Raw genomic sequence first — 22,741 nt, 5'->3', positions numbered from 1 at the left:
GAGCCCGCTGGCGCACATGCTGAGCCTGCATCGCCGCGTTCCAGCAGAACTCGTGCCTGCCTGCTGTGCAAGGCCGAGGATGCGCCTCCAGGGGCACTGTGAGGCCAACGAGGAGCGTGTCGCGCACAACAGTGTGCCAAAGGAGTACGCAGCGTGGTTGTAGTAGTGGCCCGCAGCGTAGAGGGTGAGGATGAGCGGCGGCGGTGCCGGGGAGTGGCAACGTGCGGATGCCGTAGCAAGCGGATGCAGGAGCATCATGCTGAGCCGCAAGGAGCCACCGCCGCTGCGCTCTCTGCTCCCTTCCATCCATGTGTGCTTGCTTGGGCAAGCGTGGATGCTGCATTCAAGGCGGTGTTGGTGTGGCCCGCCCCATCTCCTTTTCACCCCTTCCAGCCGCTCCGAATGCACATGCATCTCTGTGTGCGCACCCCTCCCTCTCTCTGGACACATGTTGGCATGCCCCCTCCTCTTCCTCTTGGTTCTCTCTTGGGATATGCATTTCTGGCTTTCTGGAACCACGATGCGGTGGTGGTGGTGGCGCTGATGCGTGCACTCGCGCACGGTTGCACGCACACGCACGCACGGAGAGAACGAGCGGGACAGAGTCGCCATCTGCAGGTCCTCCTCTGTCTGCCTCTGTGTCAGTGGTGGTGCGGAGGGTCGGCCACGATGTCACGCACGCCGCCACCGTCGCTCACCTGTTTCGTTCTGTTTTCTGTCCTGTGTGAGGAAGAGAGCGGGGTTGTGCTACTCGTTGGAGCGACGCGCCTCCCCCCTTCTCTGTGGTGATGTCTTGTGTTTTTCGCTATGCCCTCCCTCCCCCCCCCTTCCCCTTGTTCGCCCGCACCGTGATGGCCCTGTATAGGGCGGTCAACCAGAATGGAACACACACACACGTGCACGGTGACGTGCACGAGATGCACAGCTCAGAAGCTTCCGCTTCAGCGATCTCACTTGTGTGCGTGTCTGCGTGCACGCGTTCGATGGTGTGCGCCCTGCGGCGGCGTTTACCCGCCGCCCGCCCTCCCCATCTCCGTGTCGGTGCAAGCCCCATCAGCATTCTGGTAGGCAAAGCCATGGAAAGGGGCAAGAGCATCGTCGCTCTTCTCCATGTGCGCTCAAAACCCCATGCGCAGCACTCTCTGGCATCCGCGCTGTTACACCCATCTGTGTGTGTGTGCATGTCTTCCTCCCCATGACCTCTCTGTAATCCCGCAGCCACTGTCCAGCCTTAGCCCCCCCCCCACCACCACCACCCCGCCGGTCCACAGATCGGGCACACGGGCACTGCGCACACAATCATACGCGCCTCTTGCCCTCGGTGCTGCACGACTCTCACACTCTCGCACTCACCGGTGCGCTATCGTATCCGGCCCCCCCCCTCTTCCTGCAAAGCCGTCGGGGCACAACGCGCTGCCCGCCGCTGCCACGCCGATTTCTCGCCTTTGTGCACCAGCAAGGACACTGTTGGCGGCATGCTGGGCAGCTCCTCCAAGGCGACGCAGCACCTTTTGAGGGCGGCCGAGCAGGAGGTGGTGAATGCTCAACGGGAAAACTTCGAGCGCTTGCACCCGGCAGCGAGCATATTCGCCAGCCAGCGTGACCGGCGTGCCTCCAGCGCCCTCTCCGACTCCTCCCTCGGCATCCTCGGCGCGCGCTATACGCCGCCCCCCCTCTCAGTCCCCGCAAACCACACCGGCGCCAAGGTGCAGGGTAGCAGGGCACGCGTGGATCGACTGACGGGGCCCCCGTTTTGTGGGGCGGCCGTGCACGGGGAGCGCTCTGTCTTGGCTGAAGCTCGGCAGGTGCAGGAGGCCGTGACGTGGCTGCGTGAGTGCCCCAGTCGCACCTTGCAGCAGCTTCAGCAGCGCGTCCTGTGCACGGCAGAGGTCCTTTTCACCCAGTTGGTCGGCATGCCCGTGGCCGCGCGTCAAGTGTTGGAGCACATCGCCGCTGCATGCCAGCCGGCAGCAGCAAAGAAGAAGACCAGCACTGGCGGCGGCGACGGCGACGAGGACGACGACGAGGACGCGTTGGGGCCGCAGTACGTGCTGCCGCCACAGCCTCTCACGTTCTCCGACTTCGTGAGCAACTTCCTGCTCGACAGTCCGGCTGGTGCCTCTTCGACGTCGCGTGCGCTGCCATTCAACCTTGTGCTCCTCAGCGGGCGTCCGCAGCCGGTGGCGCCGCTAACGTCGCTGCACCTTGTTTACGGCCTTCACGTTATCGAGGAGGTGCTGCGGCGGCCGGGTCTCTCGACATCCGCGCCAGAGTCGGCCCTGTCACCAACGGTGGCAGCGGGGCTGGAGGACCATCAAGCCCTCCTTTCGGAGGTGGTGCACTGGTCCGCCTTCTTCGAGTCGGTCTTCGACAAAGCAAGGGAGTCGCTCTGCAGGGACCCACTGAACCTCTACGCAGCGGTGCTGCTGGCCTGTGCGGAGCGCGGCGCCTGGGAGCTGCGCAACACGGCCGACGCCCTCGCTGAGGAGGCGGTTCGGATGCTGAAGCTCAGCGACGCTGCCAGCGGGCGTCGCCCTAACGTGTGCGTAGCGTGCCGTACGGAGGCGGCGCACCTCGCCGTCAGCTGCCGAAGCTATGTGAAGCACACCCTGCGCACCGTCGCAACTCCTCAGCATGCAGCCAGCTACAGCCACAGCCTCAGCGGCAGCAGTGCCAAGGGTAGCAAGAGCTCAGCCTCGAGTCGCGGCACTGCGCCCGTCACACGGTTCTTCTTAGCCACGCCTGCAGTGGTGTGGTGGGCTGCCGCCTTCCTGCGGCTGTATCGACTGCACACGCCGGTTTCGGCGCCGCGTCGAGCGCCGGCCGTGAAGGGGGTGAGCAGCACCTCGACGAATCTGTTCGGCGATGACGCGCAGAAGGAGGCTGCCGCAGCGCCGGCAGCCGTCGATGTGGTGAGCAGTGCGGAGGCGTACTTCATTCGCGACTGGATAGCTCAGGCTGCCAGGATGGACAGAGAAGGGTTCATTGAGCAGGAGGACGCCGGCTGCCTCTGCATCCCACTCAGTTGCGCCACCCACGCCCCCGTCGCGGTACTCGGCTTCACGCAGGAGAGCGTGCAGGCTGCGCTGGATCGCATGACGGCGTGGGTGGACGCTGGCGTCCTGGCCAACACGCCACTGCGCGTTGATGAGCTGCTCGCAGCACTGCAGGACGAGTACGCTGTTCTTCCGTACTACCTCAGCTACTTCGCCGGCGTATGAGCCAGCCGTTGAGCGGAGGTGGTTCGTGGCAACGGGGCGATGACGACGCGCGTTCGAGTCTGCGCCTCAGCCGCCTGCCCCACTCTCCCGGCAGACTTGTTCTTCTTTTTGATGTACACTGGATGTCCTTCTCACCCTCTTTTACGATGCAACAAGAGCGACTGTACGGGTGTGCTGCTTTCCTTCTCTCCCGCCCCCCCCCCTCCCTCCCTCCCTCCGGTCGTTCGGAAGCGCCTATAATGTCCGACATGCAGACAACTCTGTGGTGAATGTCGCTGCACCCTCACTCAGGTAGGCTCACGTGCCGTTGAGCTGGTCGCAGTCGTGTACGGCGCTCAGCACGCAGCGCATGTGGGTAGGTGGATGCGCGTTACTTCACATTGGTGAACACATGCAAGCACAAGCACTACACTTTCGTTCCTACACCCCTCTCCTCCTCCTCCTCCTCCGTCTCCGTCTCGGTAACCAACACGCACACACACGCCGTTGCAGAAAACTTCTGTGTGTGTGTGTGTATGTGTGTGTGTGTGTGTGTCTGTCTGTGCGCCTCCCTCTCTCCCTCTCCCTCTCCCTCTCCTCCTCCCCCAGTGCCGTTCTTTTCGGTGTGTCTGCTGTTGTTCGTCAGAGCCCCTTCCCCCTCATCTACGCCCCTCTCTTCGTCACGATGCCGGTTGTGGATGTCTCGGTGCTGTGCGCGACGGAAATCACGGGCGTGTCGCTGCGGTATTCATTCTGCGTGTACGTGCGGCTTCAAGGTCAGGCGATCCGCACGAAGTCCTCCAGCGCTGACCACGTGGGTGAGGTGCGCTTTGGGGAGCGGTTCCGCTTCCAGTACGACTACGACACGAGACGCCCAAGCCGCAACCGCTTGTTCGTGGAGCTGTGGACCAAGAGGCTCTTCTCGCAAAGTTGCGTGTCGGTGGCGTGGATTGAGATGGGCGAGCAGCGCTTCGTGCGTGGCGAGCAAACACGTATGAACGTGCGCGGTGCCTTCGAGGGCAAGAGGGCCACGCTCAGTATTGCGATCACACCGCTGGACTTCGGCGAGAGCCGCTGCGTAGTGCAGCAGCAGATGCCGGTGCTGTACGGAGTGCCGGTGGAGGGCATCCCACTTGCATCGCCCAACCCGTACACGAGCGCTGCCTACGTGCCGAACGCATGCGCCACTGCGCAGGATTCAACGGCGTGCGAAAACCGTGAGGTGCCCACGCAGCCGCCGCAGCCGCAGGCTTGTGTTGGCGCGTCGCTGCCGCCACCGCTCTACCCGAGCCTCTCGCAGGGCATGCAGCATCAGCCCTCTGGCGGCGGCCAGTGCTGCGGTACAGTGTCGACGCCGAGCCAGATCGCCGAGCGCGACCACAGCGTGGACTGCGGGAAGCCGAAGCAGCTGTAGGAAGCAGTTGATGTGCACAGAAGCCGCCGCACCACCCATCCGCACCCGCTGCGTCGACTGCTACTGTACAACTACCGCACCTTTGTTTTTTCCCATCGTGTCGAGCTGCTTCTGTGCGTGTGTGTGTGTGCGCGCGCGTGCGTCCTCCTCTCAATCGTCCGTTTGCGGCGCTTGGCGTTTCTGCGTTTTCAACCCCGTCCGGGAGGCAAGGGAAGAAGAGAGCGTAACAGCGAGGGCGCGTGTGCGGGTGTGCGTGCCTCTGCGCCACCTCCCCCTCTTTCCCTCTCCCTCTGTCGCTGTGATGTGTCTCGCTTTCACTCTCATTCCTTCCTTTCGACTGCTGTGCTGCACTATTTTGTTTTTGTTTTTGTTTTTTGGAGGGGCTGTTGCGCCCCTTCACATAGAGGCGCCACGCCCCACAAATCACCCGCCCCCTTCCCTTTCGTTGCCCCCCGCCCCATCTCCCACACACACACACACACTCTCTCTCTCTCCGATGTTGATCTCCGCTAACTGATACCCCAATGACTGCTCTCCGTTGCCCTAGGCCGAGCAAACACGTGGGCACGCGTTGGTGGCAATGAAAAGAGCGGGGGAAGGGACATGTGAACGCGTTTGGTTTTTCACCCTTCCGTTGTGCTCGTGCTCCTCCGTTAACCCTCTTTCGATGCTCACTGCCCCGCCCTCTCCGGTGCCGCTGAGCAATGACGGCCGCGGATCTCGCTCGCCCATTCGTAGGCCAATACGCATGCGAAAGTGGCGGCACTCGCTTCTCTCTTGTTCGTCCTCTGTTGTTGTTCGTGCCGTCATGGATGGTGAGCAGACACACGCCGCGATGCCCGCCGCGTGTGGCAGGTGATGAAAGTTGGCCGCTGTTTTTGTGCTCTGTCTCTCGGTCCCCCTTTGCCTTTGCAGGTGTGTCAGCGTATTCTACACAAAAAAAAGAGGCGGCGAGCTGTTCCGTTTGCTCGCCCGCCTTCGTCTCTCCCCACCGCCCGCAGACATCACGAGAAACGAAGACGGGCGGAAAACCGCACGAGTGGCCCCCCCCCTTCCTCTATGCGCGCACGGTCGCGGCGCCAAGCAGCAATCCCCACCCCGCCACCTCCTTCCTCCACCAGCCCCAAGGCCTATCCTAAAGCCACCACCAAGCCCCTGAGCCCACCCCCCACGGCCAGGCCTGGCCTGTCCACCCAACAGGAAAGGGCCATCACACCGAAGCGAAGAGGGGCTAACAAAGGCAGGGGCGGATGGCGGAGAAAGGCGGGATGGCGCATACACGAGGGGAACGGGGGCACACGACCCGCGGGGGAGGGGGGTGATTAGCGGGTTGGGGGGGCCCGCGCGTGGGGCGTGGCGGTCGTTTGTGTTTTTTGCGAGAGAAGGCAAGAAAGGCGCTGGACATGAACACGGAAAGGAACACGCGCACAGAGAGGTGAGGGCGAAGGTGCAGAGGGACAGCGGCCGTGCCCCCTTGCATGAGGAGGTGAGCCGATGTCACGCCGCTGCAGGGATGAGCGCGACGGCGCGTTGCAGCAGCGCGTGGAACCGCTTCACCGTCTCCTCCAACTCCAGGATGCGCTGCTGGGCGTCGGCGAGGCTGCCGCGCTGGTAGGCGGTGAGGGACTGTTGGTGCTGCTCCACCTGCCGCTGCTCCTGCTGGAGGCTGCGCAGCTGAGCCTCCAGCGAGCGCACGGCGAGCGACAAGGTCACCACCTCGGTGCTCGTGAGGGGGTCGTGGTGGTGCTGGGGAGCGCCCGGCGCGGACCCGGCGTAGGCGGCCATCGGTTCCGCAGCAACCAGCAGTGACGGTGGCGGCTGTGTGTACGCCGACACCGCCGGCAACCCCACGCAAGGTCTTGCGGCGGCGCCAAAGGCGTCCGTGTACCCTTCTGCCGGGCTGTGCGTCACCCACGCCTCCGGTGCGGAGGCAGGCGACGCCGCTGGAGCACAGGCAGCGCTACTGGGCGATGCCGACGCTGCGTGAGGTCGCTGCCACCACGCTGTCGCGGACGGCTGTTGGGCTGTGACGGTGCGGTTGAGCCCCGTCTCGCGGCTCAACGGACTCGAGGCTGCGGCGGCGGCCGGCACCGAGGCCCGCCGGCGGTGCATCACGTGCAGCACCGCGTTCGTCGAGATGCGGTAGTAGTGCAGGGTAGCCTTGTCATTCAGCTCCATATACCGCCACAGCAGACGCAGTCGCTCCGGCCCGCACGTCAGCCGGCGCAACGCCGCGCCCGCGGGCGTGGCGCGTCGCTGCTGCCGCTCCATCTCCTCGCAAAGCATCTTCTTTACCTCCCACACCGTCGCCATCTCGTGACAAGCGACCACGTAGGTGATGGGCCCCACCTCGCACTGCAGGTTCAGCACTGGGCCGCGCTTCAGGAGGCACACGAGCTTTACATAGGGGTCTCCTTTCAGCAACAGGCACCCGTTGTCGCGCAGCGAGCGGTCTGCGTGGATTTGCTGCCGGTTGTGCAGGAGCAGCTGCACCTCCGGCTTCACCTTGAAGTAGTCCTCGATTGCTAGCTGTAACGAGCGCAGCGGGGCGTCGATGTCCATCTCTGTGTCGAAGTACTCGCCATGCGCGTCAAAGACCCGGATCGGCACGATCGGTGTAAGCTGCACCGACACAGGCGCCGTTGCCGCCTCTGGTCGCGTGGTGACGCCGCTGCTCATGGCCACCGAACCTCAACAAAGCGCGCAGAAGCCGGGGGCAGACACAGGCCCACGGGCGCGCACCGCTGCTCCCAGGGAGAGCAATGCAGCTCTATCTGTTGGTCTATGAGTGAAGGAGTAGGGTGTAAGGTCAGCCTGTGAGGACCGTCAAGAGGCAAGCCCTGAGAGAGAGAGGGTGGAGAGCCACCGACAGGCTCGGCCGTTCTCTTCCCTAGTGTGTCTCCAGCCCCAGCAGCGTCTGTCGAGAGAGGGAGGGCGGTTGGTGTTGTTGTTGTTGTTGTTGTTGTGTGTGTGTGTGTGTGTGTGTGTGTGTTCGAGTGCGTGCCGTGATCGGCTCCTCAGGCACCGACAGACGTGCATAAATCGGGAAGAAGACGCAAAAGCACGAGCGAGCGACACACAGCAAGCACGTGAATGCTAAGAGAGACGCGCAGCATAGAGGGGCTACACGCACAGATGCTGCTGCGCGCGTCATGACGGTGTGTAGGGGGTGTGGGCTCGGTGTGCGTCTACTCGCTTCGGAGATGCGCCGACGGCACGCAGCACCACGTGTACGCATCCACACGTCTGTAAATACACTGTAGGCCCCTGCTCTCTAGGGTGTGAGAGTACAAGAATGTTTCTCTCGCGAGATGCAGCGCTTCGCCTGCCATCGTTTCTGTTGGTGCTGCATGCACGGAGCCACTTGTGACTGAGATAGGCTGTGCTGGCAACTGCGTGCTTCTCTTGTTTCGCTTTCCGCTGTTTTCAAACACGTCCTACAGAAATACGCCTGTGCGTGCGCGCACATGCATGCATGCGCACATCAGCGTGGGCGGTTGGGGTGGCGACTGAAGAACGCGGAAAGAAAGGGGCGCGTGTGGTTGCCTGGGGTGGGCGTACGCGCCGGCACTGCAGAGGCACCTACTTGCACTCGGCGTCCGTCCTCCCCTCCCCAGCCCATCAAATCTTTTCAGCGCGCCAGCAACTCGCGCCACCTGTGCTTCCAACGCCACCTTCGCAACGATCGTTTGCGTTTTTCCGATACCCTACTGCGACGGCGCGGCCTGCTTAAAGCGCTCCTCGCGGCGGCGCAGCGTCTCCTCGTCCACCATGAAGGTCGGCGCCGGGGCCACAGGTGCCGCGGGGTTGCTGCTGTTAATGTTAAGACCGAAGCGCGCCGCGCGTCGGATCAGTGCCTCCTGCGTCGCGCTTAGCGGATCCAGACCAGTGGCGGCACGCTTCTTCTCCTCCTCCGACAGGCTTGCAAGGAGCGTGTTCACCACGCTCGGCGGCACGCCGACAACACGGGGCTCGCCCTCCTCGTCGGGGTGCCACTTGCGCGGCGGCAGTGAGGCCTTGGGCTTGCGCAGGATGCGGTTGAGGCGGTGCGTGTTCTTCGGTTTCAGCTCTACTGCCGTTGGCGTGGTGTGGGTGGCAGGAGCGGTCACCTGCGGCGCAGGCATCGACTCGGCCTCGGCGGACATGCTCGTGCGATCTGGTGAATCGCGGAAGGCAGAGGAGAGGAGGTGCGCGCTGCGGGAAGGCGAAGGGATGAGAGAGCGAGACCAAAACACAAGCGAGTTGCTGTAAAGGGTTCGGGATTTACACCACCAGTGGCGAGGACGTGTGTGAGGGTTTGGGGGGCAGGGAGGGGGTGCACGCCCGCGTGTGCGCCAGTTCGTTGCAGAAACAAAAAGGAGAGAAGAAAGAAAGCACATGACGTCGAGTTTGTGGGCACACATGCATGTATCGAGAGACGAACCAGCTCGGACTCGTATAGCTGCACCAAGAGCGTACGAGGCAGGTGCCCAAGGCCGTGAGACGTCATCCGCTCACACAGCAAACCCGGACGACTGCGCGCGCTACACGCGTTCCGTTGCTCACCGGCACACGTCTACCCAACCCCCATACACCCCCCATAGGAGGATGGAGAGACGAGATGGTTGGACGGATAGACGCAAACAACGACAGCCACAACGCCCGGAGTGAGCGAGAGCGTCACAAAGTGCAGCCGTGAATCCCTTCCTTTCTCCTTCCCTCACCGGCGGTGATCCGCAAGGTGGATGTGTGTCGACGAGGAGAACGCAGAAAGTGAGAGGGAGAGGGACGCCTGGATTGTCCATGGGAGCCAATGTGTGTGCGTGTGTGTGTGTGTACATGTGATGGGTGTGTAAGAGCGAGTGAGAAGACAGCAACATCCAGGTAACAAGCCAACAACAACTACGAAGCACTCACGTCGGACTAGACGAGCGCCAAAACACATAATGGAGGCGGGGTGAGAGGAGGTGTGTGGTGCAGTGGTGTACAAGCGAGGCACGGCGGCAGCAGCGGCGCATCGAACCACACCAAGCAGCCACCACGGCAGGGAGAGGACACAACGTCGGCGTGACGAACACGCGCACTACTGCGGAATGAAGCCAAAGCGGAAGAGCAGAAACGCTGGCGCCTGGGAGGCGTTGAAGCGCAGCCCAATCGTCTCTCCAGCGTCGATGTCGCGCACCGCGCGAAGCTCCGCACAGCCGCCGACGGCGGCGCCACGCGTGTTCACCTCCACCTGCACGTTGCTGGAGGGGATGTGCGGGGTCATGTCCAGCAGTGGCACGAGCGTGGGGACGAGGTGGTACTCCTCGGCGTCAGCTGGGTTGCCAGTCAGCGAGCTCAGCATGGACTTGAATCTCCTCCGCCATCGCGTCTGCAGGTCAGCTTGATCGACAGTGGACAGCGCCGTGTAGCTGAGGGTGGACCCCACCTGCTGTGGTGCCAGACCAGCCTTCGGCAGCATGTGCATGCGGCTGAGCACGGTGCGCAGGGCCCAGTACGCCACCTGAATGGGCGGGGCCGACGGCGAGCCCCAGCGCCGGAGCAGGTGGTGCAGGACGGAGAGCATCTCCTTCTGGTAGTCGTCCCACTCCACGAGCAGCAGCGGGTCGAGAACATCCTTGTGGCGCTGAATCGCCAGAGTGTCATCAATGGCGGGGTGCGGGAGCAGGTTGTAGTAGTCGCTGCGGGGGCTGGCGGGGTTCATGTGGTCGGCCGCAATGAGGAGCGCCAGGTAAAACTGCTCGTGCATCACCGGATCGCGAATGCTGCGGGTGTTCATGAGCTGTCGCACCACGTTCAGGCTCGGGGGCTTCATCTCCTGCACCAACGCGTTGTCCTTGATGAGCTGCTCGGAGGAGATGCTACACGACTGGAGGGGAACCGACATGACGGTGGTGCCCTCCCGAATGGCGCACTTGGCTACGAGGCCGCGGCACTGCTCCTCGCTGGGGTCCACAGCAACGCAGCCGAACTCCGCGCCCGCTGCGTGCATCTGCTTGCACAGGGCCCCGACGCGGGCAGTGAAGGGCGCAAGCGTCTCGCCACTCGCGGCAGAGCTGGCAACAGCCGCTGCCGTCAATCGCCAGAGAGAGCAATGCAGCATCGCCTAAAGGTTTCCGTGTCTTTCTCCTATCCTCGCTCAGTCGACCCCGCAAGGGAGAGGGAAGGGCGGTGTCGTCTCGGAGGACCGCCCGACACGTAGGCGCACGCGTGCAGAGAAGACGGCACACAGAGAGAGGGAGGGGAGGGGGGCTACAACTTTGGCCCAGTGCTCCACGCAGCTCGAGCGAGAGGCCGTTTACGCAGAGAAGTACTTGACGTAAAAGAGGGGGGAAACAAAGACACCTCTGTGTACGCGTATATGCGAGGGAGGGAGGGAGGGAGGGAAGGGGCAGCGGTAGAGTGTGTGAGGCAAAGGAAAAGGGGGGCGCCGAGGCGCCGAGGCGGCGCGGCAGCTACAGGATGCGCTCAAGAGAAGAGCAAGACAGCGGCTGCGAGGATCCCGTACTGGGAGGATTGGTGGAATCCATACACCGCACCCCAGAGACTGCGGTGAGTAGAGATGAGTGTGCAGCTGTCACATGTCGGTTGCCCTTCTCTGCGCCCCCACCACCACCACCACCAACTCCTCCGCACGCAGCTGGCGGCTGTTGGTGAACGAGGAGGGCCGAGCCAAGACACGTTAGAGGTGCTACCTTGCTCATATAGAGAGAGAAGGGGCGAGAGAAAGAGAAGCGAACAACGCAGGAGCATGGGAAGACGGCACAGGACAACCACAGAGAGGGAGGGAGGGAGGGAGGGAGGAGACGTACTCAAGAGGCACACACGTATCCATCAACACAAACACACAGTGAGAAGGAAGCGAAAACGATACCGATCGAGTGCGATGCACCGATGAAGTGATGCGATACTTTTCTTTTTCACTTTCCACCGCGCCCGTTTCTGCCATGAACAAGCCAGCACACGTACACGCATACGCAACCACAGCTCATCTACCTCTGTCACACTGCGGCTACATTCTCGTCATCTAGGATGAGCCGTCCCTGACGTCGAATCGGGGCCATGCGCCGAGACGGGCTCTCCCTGTCCTTCCTCGCCCCTTCTTCGCAAACTTTCGGCGCGATCGGCGCCACACGGGCTCGGGCGGACCGCATGCCTTGATCCGAGAGGGTCGCGTCCAGGCTCCTGCTGGAGGGCGGTGGCGGTGCCGCCTGTCGTGCGGGTAGTAGGGGATGGGTCCAGGTGCGTGCCGGATGAACTCAAGGAGGAGGTTGGCCAGCTGCAGGCCAGGGCCCTCTGAGGCCCTGTGCACCCTTGCCTGCATGCCATGCTTCCCCTTGAGTCGCTTCAAGCCGCGGTATTCCATAGTATGGTGTGGTGACTCACCACACAGCAGTCTGGAGGGCTCGATGGTGCCAATTCGGGGTGCTCTCGTCATGCGTCGCATGCGTGCGCCTGTGGCGTTGGTCGGTGGGCATCCACCCGCGCCTTTTTTCGCCCACCACTCGGGCGCGTTGGGCCTCCGGACGCCTTTGCTCGGATGCGGTGCGCCATGCCAGCTGCGCTGCACCGCGCTCGCACTGTTGCACCTTGCTGCCCGTTTCAGAACGACACTGCGGCCTGGGTGGCTCGCTGCCTTCATCGTCCATTGCTGCCCATGCCACCCGGTACGTGTGTGGGTCGGCGTGCCCGCATGTGCCGCGACAGGTGGGACGTCGACATGAGTCCGTGGCGGCAGGGGGCACTCCACCCTCCTGCTGAATCCGCACGCCCTTCACAGGCGTGGGTGTGGCAGGCGGAAGGGGCCCGCGGATAGAGATGTGCCTGCGCACAGAGAGCGCATAGCTTGTCGACCGGAAGGGGAACAGGGGGCAGCGGTAGACGCCCGGCAGATGAGGAGCGTGTGCAGCGCGAGTGAGACGTGCGCATTATCGGATCGTTGCATGCAAGAGCATGGTGTGAAACGAGGTGTGAACCTGGAGAGGCCCGCAAGTCTTGCGTGGCACATCGGGCACAACGCCGGGTCGGACGCTCTCACAGCAAACAGAGGCGGGGGCAGGGGTGCGCCCATGCCAACGGAGCAGCAGGCGGCACGTCATGGTGTTGGTGAAGCGGCAGAGTAAAGCAACCAAAGGGAAGGAAGAAGACAGCCATCACGACTTAGAGATGCACATACGCGACGCTACACAGCTCACCTGGCGTCGTCCCACACGCACATACACACGCGCGCGCGCGAGCACAGGCAATCGTGGAGGCCACGGCACTGACCACATCAACAATGAGGAACAATGGGGACAAGGGGCGGATGAGGGGAGGGAGCATGATTGAAAACTATAAAGAAAAGGAAAGGAACGATGGCAAGGAGGTATCAGTGCGCAGCGTGCAGTGGTGCGTACGGGTGGCACTGTGCACGCAGCACATCTGTTTGTCCCGCTCACTCATCAGCAAGAAAACGACGCACGTGCATACGCGGGCGTTGGCGGGTGGGCGAGGGAGGGGGAGGGAGAGAGAGCAGGGCGGGAGGGGCGAGGTGCAAGTCATGAAGGTCGTGTGTACCGTACATGCATCACAAGTATCGCGCCAGCCACGACGTATACGCAGCCGCACAGACGCACATGACCACCAACCAGCTGTGCGCCCGTGGCGCAGCAGCGGCCGCTACAGGGGGCGAATGGAGAAGACGCTGTCATTTCGACCGCACGTCACCTCAGCGAAGGTGACAGAGTCCGCCTCCGACAGGTACTTGTCGCCCAGAAAGATGCCGTAGCGGTTCGTGTCGCGCAGGTCCGGCTCGCCCTCGCCCACTGCGCTGCTCAGTCGCTGCACCGCTGCAACCCACTCCCGCAGCGCCCCAACCGGACAGTCCGGCTCGACGGGGACGCCGTAGTGAAAGCGTGTGGGGTCTTGCGGATCCTTGAGAGTGATGCGCAGCCGGTGCGCGCTGCTGGGACTCTCGACACTGTACTCCAGGGGGCCGCTCTCCTCTCTGCGCCGCCACACGGACGGGGTCGGGTTTACGTGCTCAAGCGAGCAGCTCCCGGGGGTGCCGCTGTTGCTCTGCCGGCCGCTGCGCTGCCCCTGTGTAGCGGAGACGAGGATCGGCGCAGGGGTCTGTGATTCAGGTGGGGTAGGGACACGCGTGGAGCTAAGCACGGCTGGTTCAAGCGTTGTGCTGATGTCTACAGCAGCTGGGGCCGTCTCGGCGGGCAAAGTGATGCTGGCTGCTTGCCCAGGGTCGGAGCCGAGGAACGCAACAGGCTGGCACGGCATACTCACGCTTGCACGGCGATTGCGTCGACCGTACGACGCGCCACTACCGCATGAGGGGCTGCCGTTCTCTGGAATCACCTTCTGTTGCCCAGGTGTGTCCCCCACCTCCGCCCTACCTCGCTCCGCCGATTCGGCTGTGGCGGCTGCTCTCGCCGCCGATAACGGCGTCCAGGCAGTTGTTTCAGCTGGCGCTGTCTCGGCCGCTTCCTTTGACTTCTTCGTGTTGCTGAGGTGCGCCGAATCGCGCCTCAATGCCTTCAGGACCTCCTCGGAGGTGGACAGCGTCAACGAAGACGTGGCGACGAGTGAGGGGGCGATGGACGCATCCTTGCCGGACGAGGAAGACCTGATCTCACCGTGCGCCTTGCGCTGGCGCGACGACATCCGTCGCACGGGGTGAAAAGGCGAGGCACTGTTAGAAACGTTCATCTTCGCTGTCGACGGCCCCGTCGAGGCTGTGCGGCTCACCGCTGGGGCGCCATCGAACGACGGCGTTGCCCTCTTTCCCGTCGCCGGCTCTTTGTTTGATTCCTTTGCCGGCCTTCGCTTCGGCTTTGCGTCAGCCACCTCGTCAGCGACATGGGGTAGACGAAGCGGGACCCCATCGGCGCGTGCGGCAAGCGGGTCGAACGGCTCACCGGCGTCGACGGCCGGCTGCAGAGCATCAGTTGCGAACAGCGACTGCGGCCCCTCGCGAGCGTGATGGGATGGCGTCAGGGCCGCGGGCACCGGGGTGCTGTTGGTTCGGTGCCTGCGTAGGGCGTCGTGCATCTTGGCTACCAGCATCGACCCCCGCCGCGCCTTGGGCGAGCGCGTGGATGCAGTCGTGCGCGCTGCCTTCGCCAGCACCTCCTCCTCGCAATGGAGCGCGTTGCTGCGCGTTTTCTCCGCCGCCGCCGCGGTCGGGGAGCGACGGTGCAGGCGATACGCCCTCCTCGCTGTCTGCTGCGATGCCGCAGCTTCTACGGCGGGAGCAGCGGCGGCAGTCGTGGAAGTGACCTGTGACACCGAAGCAGCTTGGGGTGTAGCAGCACGATGCGTCGCAGTGGGTGTGGCGGCAGCTGCCTCTTCTCCTTCTTTGTCTGCCAAACAGCAGTCCACGTCGATGCACGACTCCTCCGCCTCCGCCGCCTCAATGTCCCCCGGCGAAATGGCAGTCAGTGGGTCGTCGCGCTCTGTGCTGCGGTGTTGTTGCTTGGACGACTGCTGAGGCGCCGTCGTCTCCGCCTCAGTGCGCAGCGCGGCCAACTCGGCGGTCATGGCAGAAGACAGAGTCAGCTCGTGGCCCTCCACGACGTGCCGGTTCGTGGACGCAGCCACCGAGGCCGCCTCCGCATTGCCGTCCGCCACGCAGACGGACTGCCCTGCGCCGTAGGTGGGGTTGAGCGCAGCGCCCTCGTTGAAGGCACCGACGCACCCCCGAATGGAGAGGGCGTTGGAGGTGGTGCTGATGCTGGCGCTGCTCTGGGTGCAGTTGTGGGCGCGAGAGCTCGGCACGGTGCCGGAGAGCACGGGCGCAGAGGCGGAAGGGAAGGGCTGGTCCGCCGAAAGACGCACCGGCTCGATGTGGCAAGGGATGGGGCACCTCTCAGCGCTGCTGTCATCCTTCGCCATCTCCAGCGGCCGCGGCACTGTCGCGGTGGCAGCGAGGTGCTCGCGAATGCGCTCGCAAGTCAGAGAGCGTTGGGGATCCTTCTGCTCCGTCCCCGCGTTGCTGCCGGCCTCAACTCGCCTCTTGAAGTAGAAGACGGTGTTCGGCGCCACGCGCATCTCGCGGAAGGTTTTCTGCTCATCCTCCACTTCGACATGAGCGACGTACAGGCGGTGCTCGGGCGCCACAGCGAACAGCTCGCGCAGTGTGCCCACCGGGAAGTCCTGCGGCACGCGCAGACGGCGGTATGCGCACGCCCTGGTGGCACGGGATTTGGTGGTCGCGACGGTCGACATGGTCGCGTCCAGCAGTGCCTCGACCGGCACCTCGTCCACCTCCACCGCCTCCGCGAGAATATTGCGGTCAGCGTTCAGGGCGGCGGCAGACATGTAGGCGGCTGCCTTGTCGCGTGGCAAACGCAGGTACGCGAGTAAGTACTTGTCGCTGCTGCCAGTGAGACGGTCGGTGGCGGCGACGGCAGCCGCGTTGGGTGGCGAAGGGAGAGGGGAGAACAACAACGGTTCAGCCGCGGCGATGGCGGCGGTGTCGAGAGGGTTGACACCGGCCGGAGGGAAGCGGCAGCTGTTCGCGAAGTCAACGGCGCTGTCGCGGCGGCGGCTCGCCATGAGCGACAGCGCTGACGCGGTGCGGCTCGGAGTACTGAGCAGCTGTATCGGAGTTCGCGTCGCGGCACCTGCGCAGGGGACGAAGTAGTAGTATCGCGCCTCACCAACGTCGCCGGTCCCCGAAGCCGCCGCGACGGGAGCAGTAGACATCAACGGCAGCGTCGCCATACTCATCAGCCCCGTGTCGTGGCAGGCGGAGGAGACAGACTCGGAGTTGCCACCAAGTCCCGCGGTCGCGGGAGTCCCCTGCCGCTCTGTATAGGGGCTGACCGCCGAAGAAAGGCCCGCAAAGCCAGACGAGAGTCGGTGAGAGGCGGGGGTGCCGGTGCCCTCAGAGCCACCACCGGCGACGCTCTTGCTCCGCAGGCAGGGCCGCACCGTGGCCGTCGTGTTGGCATCCCGCCGGCGACAGTTCGGCAGCATCGACACGGCCCCGTGCCGACAATCGCGGACGATCAAGGAGGTGGTAGACACACTGGAGTGCAGGTGGAGGACAGCGTTGCGTGGGACACTCTTCATTGCCGCGTCCAGTGGGAGTGGCGTGTCTTTGTAGTACAGCGTCGCCTTCATGCTACCCAGCTCCACCGCCTGCTCCTCCGTCACCGCCGCCTCCATCACGTGGCGCAGGACCACCGTGACCGGAGTCGTCTTGCACACGGGGATGGCGAAGACCTCGCCAAACGCGATGATTTGCACGAGAAACATGTCGGCTGCCGCGACATCATCTTTTCCGCCCGCGCGCACCAGCGACGGAGACGAGGAGCGCAGCCGACGAAGAAGGGATGCCATGGCCACGGTGCCGCTCTCGCTCTCTGTATATGTTTATATGTATCTGTGTGTGTGTGTGTGTCTAGGTAGGGAGGGGAGGACGGATGGGCGTGGACTCTACGACATGTGCACGGATCAATCTAGGTGCCAAGACTACCGCGATAGCAGAGAGACGGACGAGCGTAGGCGCGGACAGATCAACGCCTCGTCTGTGTGTGCGTCTGCCTGTTGGTGCGGCACGAGGAGCGAGGGATCGCACGCGCCAAACCACACGCACCTACACACAACAACGGAGGAGGAGGAGGAGGAGGCTGTAAGCGGCAGCCTCCCTGTACGTGTGTACAAGTGTCTGTGCAATGGGCGTGCGCGCAAAAAAAAAAAACTCCGTTAGTATAGAAGAAGGGATGCGTGTGTGTGCGTGTGTGTGTGTGGTGGTGGTGCGACTTGAACGACAGCGTCGAAGGAGGAGGAAGGCGGGGCTTCAGGTGTGTATGCGTTTCTCTCGTCGCTGTATCGGGGTGTGCATCTCTCGTCTATGCTGCGGACAGTTCGGCGCCGTTGTGGCCACGGAAAAACGCCGTGAAGTGAGAGAAGGAGACGCGTGGGGGTGCAGGTGCGCCTCAACACTTGAGGGCTCCATGAAGAACGAAGGTGCAGGCATGAGGCGGTGGCATATGCTGCGCACTCGCTGTCACTCCTTCCCCATCATGCACGCTTAAACGTGATGCGGCGGGGACAACAGGTAGGCACTCCTGTATTGCTTGTTGCTTGTGTGTGCGTGTGTCTATGTCTCTCTCACTCTCGCTTGTTACGCGCACGTTCGGTGCCCTGCGGTGCGTCTGCGGCGAGCGAACATTCTCAGTGCCATCAGCAACAGCGTCAGAGGCACGACCCCATGTGTGGCCAGAGTGAAGCTGCGAGGGGTGCAACAAGAAGGACCCAAGTCGCGGCGAGAAGGGGGTGGGGGCTGCGCCAACACGCAGGTGACCATCGACACCGCCCCGTCTCACAGGCGTGCGGTGCGAGGGCGAAACTGCAGTGAGGTCGCCACAGAACTCGCGTTCAGTAACCGCTCCGCCTCGGTCGCCACCTCGAGCTCCTTCGCCAGCACAAGCGGCCGCTCCACCCCGTCGAAGAGGGATGTGGCTTCGCAGGGCCGCAACGACTCCTGCACCGCCAGCAGCCAGTCCAGCAGTAGGTGCGGCTTCATGGCCTCGGCGATGTGCCCACTCGTGCCGTCGGCGGCAGTGAATGGAAGAGTGCGCGCCCTGCCAACGGAGGGGGCCGACGAGGTGGCAGCGGGGGGAGCAGACATGGCCGCGCGGCTCTGCACCACGTCGATGTACGTCTCAAGCAGCTGCATCACGGTGGAGCGCCGGGGCTGGGCAAGCATGCCTAACGGAGCGAAGGTGGTGGTGGCCCCGTGCGATGCGGAGGGGCTGTTCAGGTAGCCGCCGTGTTGCTGGTGGTCCGTGGACAACGAGGCCGTTGCGTGGCCCTCGTCGCTGCCGTAGACACGGGTCGCCTTGAAGGATGAGTTCGAGCCGCCCGTGGCGGCGCACAAGTCCACGAGATTCGGAAACGCGGTAGCCGAGGATAGAAATGGGGCCAACGGTGAGTGCGGATGTGCTATGGGGGAGCAGGGCGACGAGAGCGACACTTGCGAACCACTGGCAACCCCCGAATCACACGACGAGCTCGGTGTTGTAACGCCGCCGCACCTGAGAGCATTGCAGGTGGTGGTGATAGCTGAGGTAGAAGTGGAGGGGTGCCACTCCACAACCAGGGCCGGTGGCGGGGCGTTCAGGAGCCACACCAGCCACTCGACAAACTCGGCGAGTGGGACAGAGTCGCCAACGTGCGGTGAACTATTGCGGTGATCTCCTAGAGAAGCGTGGTAGTGCTGTACGGTGAGGCCAACGGTGCTCTCGCCTTGCAAGACAGCGTACAAGACCGCTGCCAGAGCGCTGGCTGGATGGGAAGCGTACTGGGATGCCAAGTGCGACGATGGCGGCGGGCACACCGCCGTAGTCTCAGCGGTGGCGGCGGATAGCCAGCCCTGGGTCGTGGCTGCGTGCACCGCTCGGGCGCTCATGTCGAACCATTCACGCTCGTCAAACTGCAGGTGGATCACGAGAGGCCCTGTAGGGCCCAACAGCACCGCCTGGCCCAGCACCCCCGCAGCTCGACAAACGCCGCAGCACACCGGCGGCAGCCGACAGGGGGCGGCGCCTGTGCCGCTCAGCCACAACGAGGAGGAGCGTGCACCGGACCACGGCCCATCGTGGCCGTGGTCTCCAGGACGCACCAAAGTGGGAGAGTCCTCCTCCACCAGGCAGTCACCTACTGACGGTGCGGAATGCGGTTCACGTAGATGCCGATGCCGCTCGCAACTGGCCTGCATTGCTGCTGGCCGCGGCGGCTCGCGGTGGGCAGCGCATAGTCCCCTGCCTGAGGTCGGCGTATACGCGCCGCGTCCCGCCACCACAGGCGCACCAGTGGCGTCCAGCTGAAGGCCACCGCCCTTCTCGGGCACGCAGCAAGCGATGCCGCAGCCGTACTGGTAGTGCGCCGTGAACGTGTCGCGCGGATGCGCCAGCCCTAGCGATGGGACGCCTCCCTCCATCACGATTGTGTCGCCCAGCAGTATCAGCGTCGAGGCATTACTGCCCAACATGGACGAGGCGCAGAGAGGGCACCCCGCAGGGCGGCCGAGAGCTGTGTAGCGCGGATCCTCGAGGAGCGCGAGGAGGGCCTCTCGAGCCTGGTAAAGCCTTCGATGGCTACACTCGTACTCGCCGGAGCCGGTGTGGTTCAGCCAGCCGAAGCTGTGGCAATTCAGGAGGAGGAGGCGCGAGACGCAGTCCAACGCCGGTGTCACGCTGCCACCCCGTTCGCCATTGTCAGCAGCCGCTGTGGTCGCTGGGGCGACACGGCGGCGGTAGACGTAGGTGAGCAGGATGCTGTAGAGGCAGCCAGCCCAAGGCAGGTGCTCCGCACCACCGCGCAGCACCATGTACTGGCCATCGTGCGTGACAATGTGGTGGCCGTAGGTGAGAAGAAGATGAACCGTGATGGGGGAGAGCAGGCGAACCGGCTCAAAGGCGTCGTGTGGGGAGCCGCGGTACTCCCAGCACTGCTGCAGCACGCGCACTGTGTCTTGAACTGCCGAATCAACAGACATCAGCGGCGCCGGTGCCGCAGCGACGGGGCCGCTGCTATCGTCGTTGCGAGCCCGGGCGCCGGGGGGCACGGCAGGACTCGCCGAGGTGTAGCATGAAGCCGTGGTGTACGACGGAGCGGTGGTGGTCTGCCGGAGGCTGCCCTCCTCGTCCTCCTCTGCATTACCGCTAATGCATCCGTGATCGGGCTGCTGCTGTGTCGAGGATACGCTGTCGAGATACATGAACACCTCCTTCAAGAGCGAGGTGAAGCTGGTGTGCTCCGTGCGGCGCCGCTTCCCTCGGTGTGCGGACTCGGGCAGCGGAGCGGTGAACGACGGTCGGCCCTGCCCTGCCACGGCGTCCCCTCGGATGTGCTCATGTGATGCTTGCCCCCTGCTGCGTTTGCCGCCGTCGCCGGCTGGTGCCCCGCCGAGATTTCGCTGGGACACGGTGTAGCCTATCGGCGGCAGAGATGCGCCCCATCGGTTCCAGTTTACATGCAGCGTCACCGGTGACAGCGATGCTGGGGCGGCGCTTGCACCGCTGGCTGTACCGTCGAGCTGAGTAAGCGGCGGCGGTTGCAACGCACGCGTCCCAGCGTGTCCAGCGACGCTCTCCGGCACCATCGCCAAGTCCATCGTCTCCTCCCCTCGTCGCCCGCTCTTGCGCGAGACACAGGAAACGAGCGGTGGCGGGGTCACGACGGTCTGCGCCTGTGGCGGCAGCGGCTCCCCGCTGTAGACCGATGGGTGGTCCTGCGGGTTCATTCAAGGGGCGAATAAGGCAAAGCAGGTTGCGGTGCCTGTCCCACCAGTGCGGCCGTAGAGAGAGAGCGCGGAAGGGGAGTTGTGCGCGAGGAGCGAGTGCGCGTGGGGTGGAGGTAAGACGCCCTTGGCGAAGGCGCCCGTCGCATACGCCGGCGCTGATCTCCACACACTGGCACGCACTGGGGCGTGTGCCTCGGCAGGGGTGGTTCCGCGTGTGACTGTGTCGTCTTTTCCTCGCTTGCACTACCGCATCGACTCTCGCTCGCTGCTGATGTGCAGACGCGATGCTGCGGCTGCAAAGTCGTTTCTGTGCCTATGTGCGCCTGTGGGTGTGTCGGTATATCGGTGTGTGCGCGGCTAGGTTTTCTGGGGCCGACGATGAACGGTGGCGCGACGCTGAAGAGGGAGGGGGTTGTAGTGCAAGCACTGACGCACGCGTCACACAGAGAGACACCCACATACACTCATGAACTGTCCTTGGAGTGTGATGTCATGGATGCGTGCGTGTCGGGCGCGTGGAGAGCAACACGAAACTCAGCGTAGAAGAGGAGGAGGAGACGAAGCAGGAAATGGCGAGTGCTTCGAAGCAATGACGTATCATGCGCTTCTCGTCTCTCGCGGCTGCCAAGCCCGGTTGACAAGAGCACATGCCACAGCACCAGCCACATCGAGCGCACGCACCCTCTCAGGGTGTGCAGCATGATTCTCGTGCCTCGGTGTCTCATCACTAGTGCCGCACGAACACAAGTACACCGCGCTCCCCCCACCCCCACCCCACACTGTCACATACGTACACAGAGAGAGAGGGGAGAGGAGGTGTGGCAGCTCCAGTAACGGCAGCCGCAGAAGTGCTCACGCGGCGCACACACGCCGCGACAAGTCGCACGCTTGTCAAACTCCCCGTTGCTTTCTGCTCCGCACCGCTCACGGGCACAGCACAGACAACATCATCCAAAGTGAGGGAGGAGACGACTCCACCACCCCCTACCTCCTCCTCCTTCTCAACCTTCTCTCTCCTCCCTTCCGCACTCTGCCGCCTTCGTCCTTCTCACGTCGCGCGTCAGGACGAGGAGGAGGGTGAGAAGAGGAAGGGACGCAGCCATCGCCAAAGGATAAAGACGCGCGAAACGAAGAAGGGAGGGGGGGGGGGGGGGGGAGGAGGCGGTGAGAGAGGGCCGAAGAGATGTGCAGCTGCACAGCCGAAGAAGAAGCGATCACGTGTGTCTGCGCACGTGCATGTGAGCGGGGGCGGCGGGGGGGAGTGAGACAGACGCAGAGACACGCGCATGTGCTTTCTGACTTACATCAGCGACCGTAGAAGGAGTAAAGAGAGAAAACAAAACAAGAGAGGAGAGAGGCACTAGCCACCGTGGTCGGTGTACGGCTGCACTCGCACTCTCCTCAAGCCTCCTTGCGAGACACCCATGCCAGGAAAGGCGAAAAGAACGATTCAGGGAGGCGGTAAGGCAAGCGCCGCGTGGCACACACACACACACACTCTCTCTGCCTCTCGCTCTTTTATGTCCATCATGTGTATGTACATTGTGGCAACAATAGGGGGAGGGCACCAGCGCGCGCAAGAGAGAGAGAGAGGGGAGGAGGGGGAGAGGCGCAGAAAGATACTGTCAAGACGGGGGGGAGGAGGAGGGGGGAGAGGATCACCACCCTTCCTCCCTCTTCTTCCCCATGACACAGACGCACTTGAGCACAAATCACAAGCGTCAACGACTCACCCAACAACACAGAAGAGCCGCCAACTCTATGGCGGCGGACACCATATCCATATGTGTATATATAAACAGTAATGTGCAGCGAGGGGGAGCACTTCGATGGCGACGGCGTACCGACAACACAGCAGAGCAGGCAATGACCAGAAGAACACCGGAAGTCACGAGGGCG

General features: G+C 63.6%; 7 protein-coding genes across 7 annotated transcripts; 2 read left to right on the top strand and 5 right to left on the bottom strand.

Annotated features, from left to right (window-relative positions):
* Positions 1-1,475: 1,475 nt before the first annotated feature.
* LMJF_20_1470 (hypothetical protein) lies at positions 1,476-3,221 on the top strand (the record flags this gene model as incomplete). The annotated part of the gene is made up of 1 exon (XM_001682849.1): positions 1,476-3,221. The coding sequence occupies one exon, from the start codon at positions 1,476-1,478 to the stop codon at positions 3,219-3,221; it is 1,746 nt and encodes a 581-aa protein (XP_001682901.1).
* A 349-nt stretch (positions 3,222-3,570) lies between these two features.
* On the top strand, positions 3,571-4,614 carry LMJF_20_1460 (hypothetical protein; the record flags this gene model as incomplete). The annotated part of the gene is made up of 1 exon (XM_001682848.1): positions 3,571-4,614. One exon carries the CDS (start codon positions 3,571-3,573, stop codon positions 4,612-4,614), a length of 1,044 nt encoding a protein of 347 aa, XP_001682900.1.
* Positions 4,615-6,111: 1,497 nt separating this feature from the next.
* LMJF_20_1450 (conserved hypothetical protein) lies at positions 6,112-7,293 on the bottom strand (the record flags this gene model as incomplete). The annotated part of the gene is made up of 1 exon (XM_001682847.1): positions 6,112-7,293. The coding sequence occupies one exon, from the start codon at positions 7,291-7,293 to the stop codon at positions 6,112-6,114; it is 1,182 nt and encodes a 393-aa protein (XP_001682899.1).
* Positions 7,294-8,321: 1,028 nt separating this feature from the next.
* On the bottom strand, positions 8,322-8,759 carry LMJF_20_1440 (conserved hypothetical protein; the record flags this gene model as incomplete). Its single annotated transcript, XM_001682846.1, has 1 exon — positions 8,322-8,759. The coding sequence occupies one exon, from the start codon at positions 8,757-8,759 to the stop codon at positions 8,322-8,324; it is 438 nt and encodes a 145-aa protein (XP_001682898.1).
* Positions 8,760-9,676: 917 nt separating this feature from the next.
* Positions 9,677-10,699, bottom strand: LMJF_20_1430 (conserved hypothetical protein; the record flags this gene model as incomplete). Its single annotated transcript, XM_001682845.1, has 1 exon — positions 9,677-10,699. One exon carries the CDS (start codon positions 10,697-10,699, stop codon positions 9,677-9,679), a length of 1,023 nt encoding a protein of 340 aa, XP_001682897.1.
* A 2,555-nt stretch (positions 10,700-13,254) lies between these two features.
* Positions 13,255-16,932, bottom strand: LMJF_20_1420 (conserved hypothetical protein; the record flags this gene model as incomplete). The annotated part of the gene is made up of 1 exon (XM_001682844.1): positions 13,255-16,932. One exon carries the CDS (start codon positions 16,930-16,932, stop codon positions 13,255-13,257), a length of 3,678 nt encoding a protein of 1,225 aa, XP_001682896.1.
* A 985-nt stretch (positions 16,933-17,917) lies between these two features.
* On the bottom strand, positions 17,918-20,713 carry LMJF_20_1410 (conserved hypothetical protein; the record flags this gene model as incomplete). The annotated part of the gene is made up of 1 exon (XM_001682843.1): positions 17,918-20,713. The coding sequence occupies one exon, from the start codon at positions 20,711-20,713 to the stop codon at positions 17,918-17,920; it is 2,796 nt and encodes a 931-aa protein (XP_001682895.1).
* Between the last annotated feature and the right edge of the window lie 2,028 nt (positions 20,714-22,741).

The sequence above is a fragment of the Leishmania major genome, chromosome 20, assembly GCF_000002725.2.
Source record: "Leishmania major strain Friedlin complete genome, chromosome 20".
Lineage (NCBI taxonomy): Eukaryota > Euglenozoa > Kinetoplastea > Trypanosomatida > Trypanosomatidae > Leishmania > Leishmania major.
Note: the sequence above shows the minus strand (reverse complement) of the source record. Positions and strands in the feature narration are given on the sequence as shown.